Here is a 2,500-nt window from a genome sequence, read left to right as displayed (position 1 = left end):
TTGACTCATCAGTGATGTGACCTTTAACCTCTCCCCTATGACACTATTGTGCACGTGTGTGTGTGTGTGAGTGTGTGAGTGTGAGTGTATGTGTTCTCTTTTAATAATTGCTTTTGTCCTACTTCTGTAATCTCGGGGAAACAGTAAGTGTGTGTGTTCAGCACTTTGGTTTGCATCTTGTGACTCACACATGACTCGTGTGTGTGTGTGTGTGTGTGTGTGTGTGTGTGTGTGTGTGTGTGGGGTTAAGGCATTGGACTTTGGATCAGAAGGTCACAAATTCATATGCCACCACCACCACCGAGCTGTCACTGTGGGGCCCCTGAGCTGTCACTGTGGGGCCCCTGAGCACGGCCCTTAACCTGCTCAGCTGTACATCAGTCTGGATGATGGCGTAAGTGTAATAGTTGTGTTTTGTTCTGGTTTGTGTTTCCAGGTGAACTTCACTGAAGAATCGGAGAGAACTGAAAGTCGACTCCGAGGAGCCAGGAAACCCCTGACCACTTTCAGGGGCACTTTGCTGCATGTCAGGTAAGAGGCAGTGGCTGGAACACACACTGCAGTAAAGTGTCTGATGGACCTGATGGACCTTTTAGAGTTTAAGGAACATTATAGACAATGGAGATGTAGTGCACAGGATGTAGGAATGAAGCTACAGGACTTCCACAGGAACAGATCGATGTCCAGGTTGTAGGAATGTGTTGGAGATGGAGGTTTGGTGTAGGGAAAGATATTGGAACGAAAAGATTAGAAGGTTATGGGGTGCAATAAGAGACTCGGGGCACAGGTGCTGGGGACGGAGAGATCATTAAAGAGTGGATGGAGACAGGAGGTAGAGGCAGTAAGATGGTTTATGAAGAGAAGCAGGTTCAGATAGAGGGGTATTGGGCCTGTAAGGGGTGGACTCTGCAGGAGATGTGGCAGAGATGAAGGTGTTGTGGACAGAGACGAGGACATCAGGTGAGATGGAGGGAGGAGGTGGTGTCCATGTAGAAGGTGGTTGGGTGAGATGGATGGAGGAGGTGGTGTCCGTGTAGAAGGTGGTTCAGTGAGATGGATGGAGGAGGTGGTGTCCATGTAGAAGGTGCTACAGTGAGATGGATGGAGGAGGTGGTGTCCATGTAGAAGGTGCTACAGTGAGATGGATGGAGGAGGTGGTGTCCATGTAGAAGGTGCTTCAGTGAGATGGATGGAGGAGTTGGTGTCCATGTAGAAGGTGCTTCAGTGAGATGGATGGAGGAGGTGGTGTCCATGTAGAAGGTGGTTCAGTGAGATGGATGGAGGAGGTGGTGTCCATGTAGCAGGTGCTTCAGTGAGATGGATGGAGGAGGTGGTGTCCATGTAGAAGGTGGTTCAGTGAGATGGATGGAGGAGGTGGTGTCCATGTAGAAGGTGCTTCAGTGAGATGGATGGAGGAGTTGGTGTCCATGTAGAAGGTGCTTCAGTGAGATGGATGGAGGAGGTGGTGTCCATGTTCTACATTAAATTAATCAAAATATTATTAGAAAACGAGCCTTTAAAATGGATACTGGAGAAAAACAAACACTGCATGTAAAATAATACTTTTATTACAAAACTTTATTACAAAAATAAAATAAGGAAAAAGAGAAAAATATATATTTATTAATAAATAGAATTTTATAAATAATAAATATAATGTAGTGCTCGCCGTGCAGCGCGCAGTCTCACGTGTACTACAACAAACAGCACGTGGTGTCAGTGATTCGCCTCTAGAGGCCGCCCTCGTAACAACATCGCAAAACCTATTGGTATGGATTTTTGCAGATAGCCATCAACTGGCAAAACTGATTCATTGGTCGACCTCTACTTGTGGTGAACCTCTTCTCCCTTAGCATTTCTCCAAAGGAACGGGAGCAGGCAGGGTGGAGGAGCATCAGGGTGACGCCATTGCTCAGTTATTTTCTCTCCTACAGCTATAAACGGCATAGGCGGACATTTTTTTCCCTTTTAATGGAGGAAACCACTTTGTCCATGGGCTTACTGAGGAACTGCGTAGTACTCCTGCTGCAAGGTGCAGTGAGGACCAGAGTCAATCATCTAGTATGAGATTTTCAGAAGTGTTAATGCATCAGAGAGTCAGAGGTTCGGTGTTGCCATCAAGAAGAGTAAGTTTTTTAAAATGTATGGGTAACGAGGGTCTTGTCAAAGGTTTTATTTGTTCTTCTCATTTCCTGATTTTTATCTGGTCATGGTGCCTCAGAGGTGTTTTTACTGAAATCTAAAGCCATTGTTGAGTTGCACTGTTCCTGCACCATCTGCATGTGATACCATTTAGGTGAGATGTAGAACATCCTCTGTGCTCTGTTGATATCATCATAAGTTCTACATCTCTTCTCTGAAGCCCCTCTCTTTCCACTCACAGTAAATACCCCCAAATGCCCAACATGGTGTGTAATGTGTTGGAGTTTGTCTTGACAGGGGTCGGACGTGAACTTTTGCTCCATTCACTGATGGGACAATTGTAAGTGTTCATACGTGT

General features: G+C 45.8%; 1 protein-coding gene across 4 annotated transcripts in view; it reads left to right on the top strand.

Annotated features, from left to right (window-relative positions):
* The window catches only part of mospd2 (motile sperm domain containing 2), an 18,887-nt gene that overhangs the window by 12,247 nt on the left and 4,140 nt on the right, over positions 1-2,500 (top strand). For 2 of the 4 annotated variants that reach the window (XM_083537359.1, XM_083537361.1), the window contains exons 10-11: positions 437-531; positions 2,384-2,482. In XM_083537359.1, coding sequence (XP_083393485.1) covers positions 437-531; positions 2,384-2,482 — 194 coding nt within the window. The remainder of the gene's footprint in view (positions 1-436; positions 532-2,383; positions 2,483-2,500) is intronic. The other 2 variants (XM_083537360.1, XM_083537362.1) reach the window with 1 other exon arrangement.

Source organism: Silurus aristotelis (genome assembly GCF_946808225.1).
Source record: "Silurus aristotelis genome assembly, chromosome: 3".
Classification (NCBI taxonomy): domain Eukaryota; kingdom Metazoa; phylum Chordata; class Actinopteri; order Siluriformes; family Siluridae; genus Silurus; species Silurus aristotelis.
Note: the sequence above shows the minus strand (reverse complement) of the source record. Positions and strands in the feature narration are given on the sequence as shown.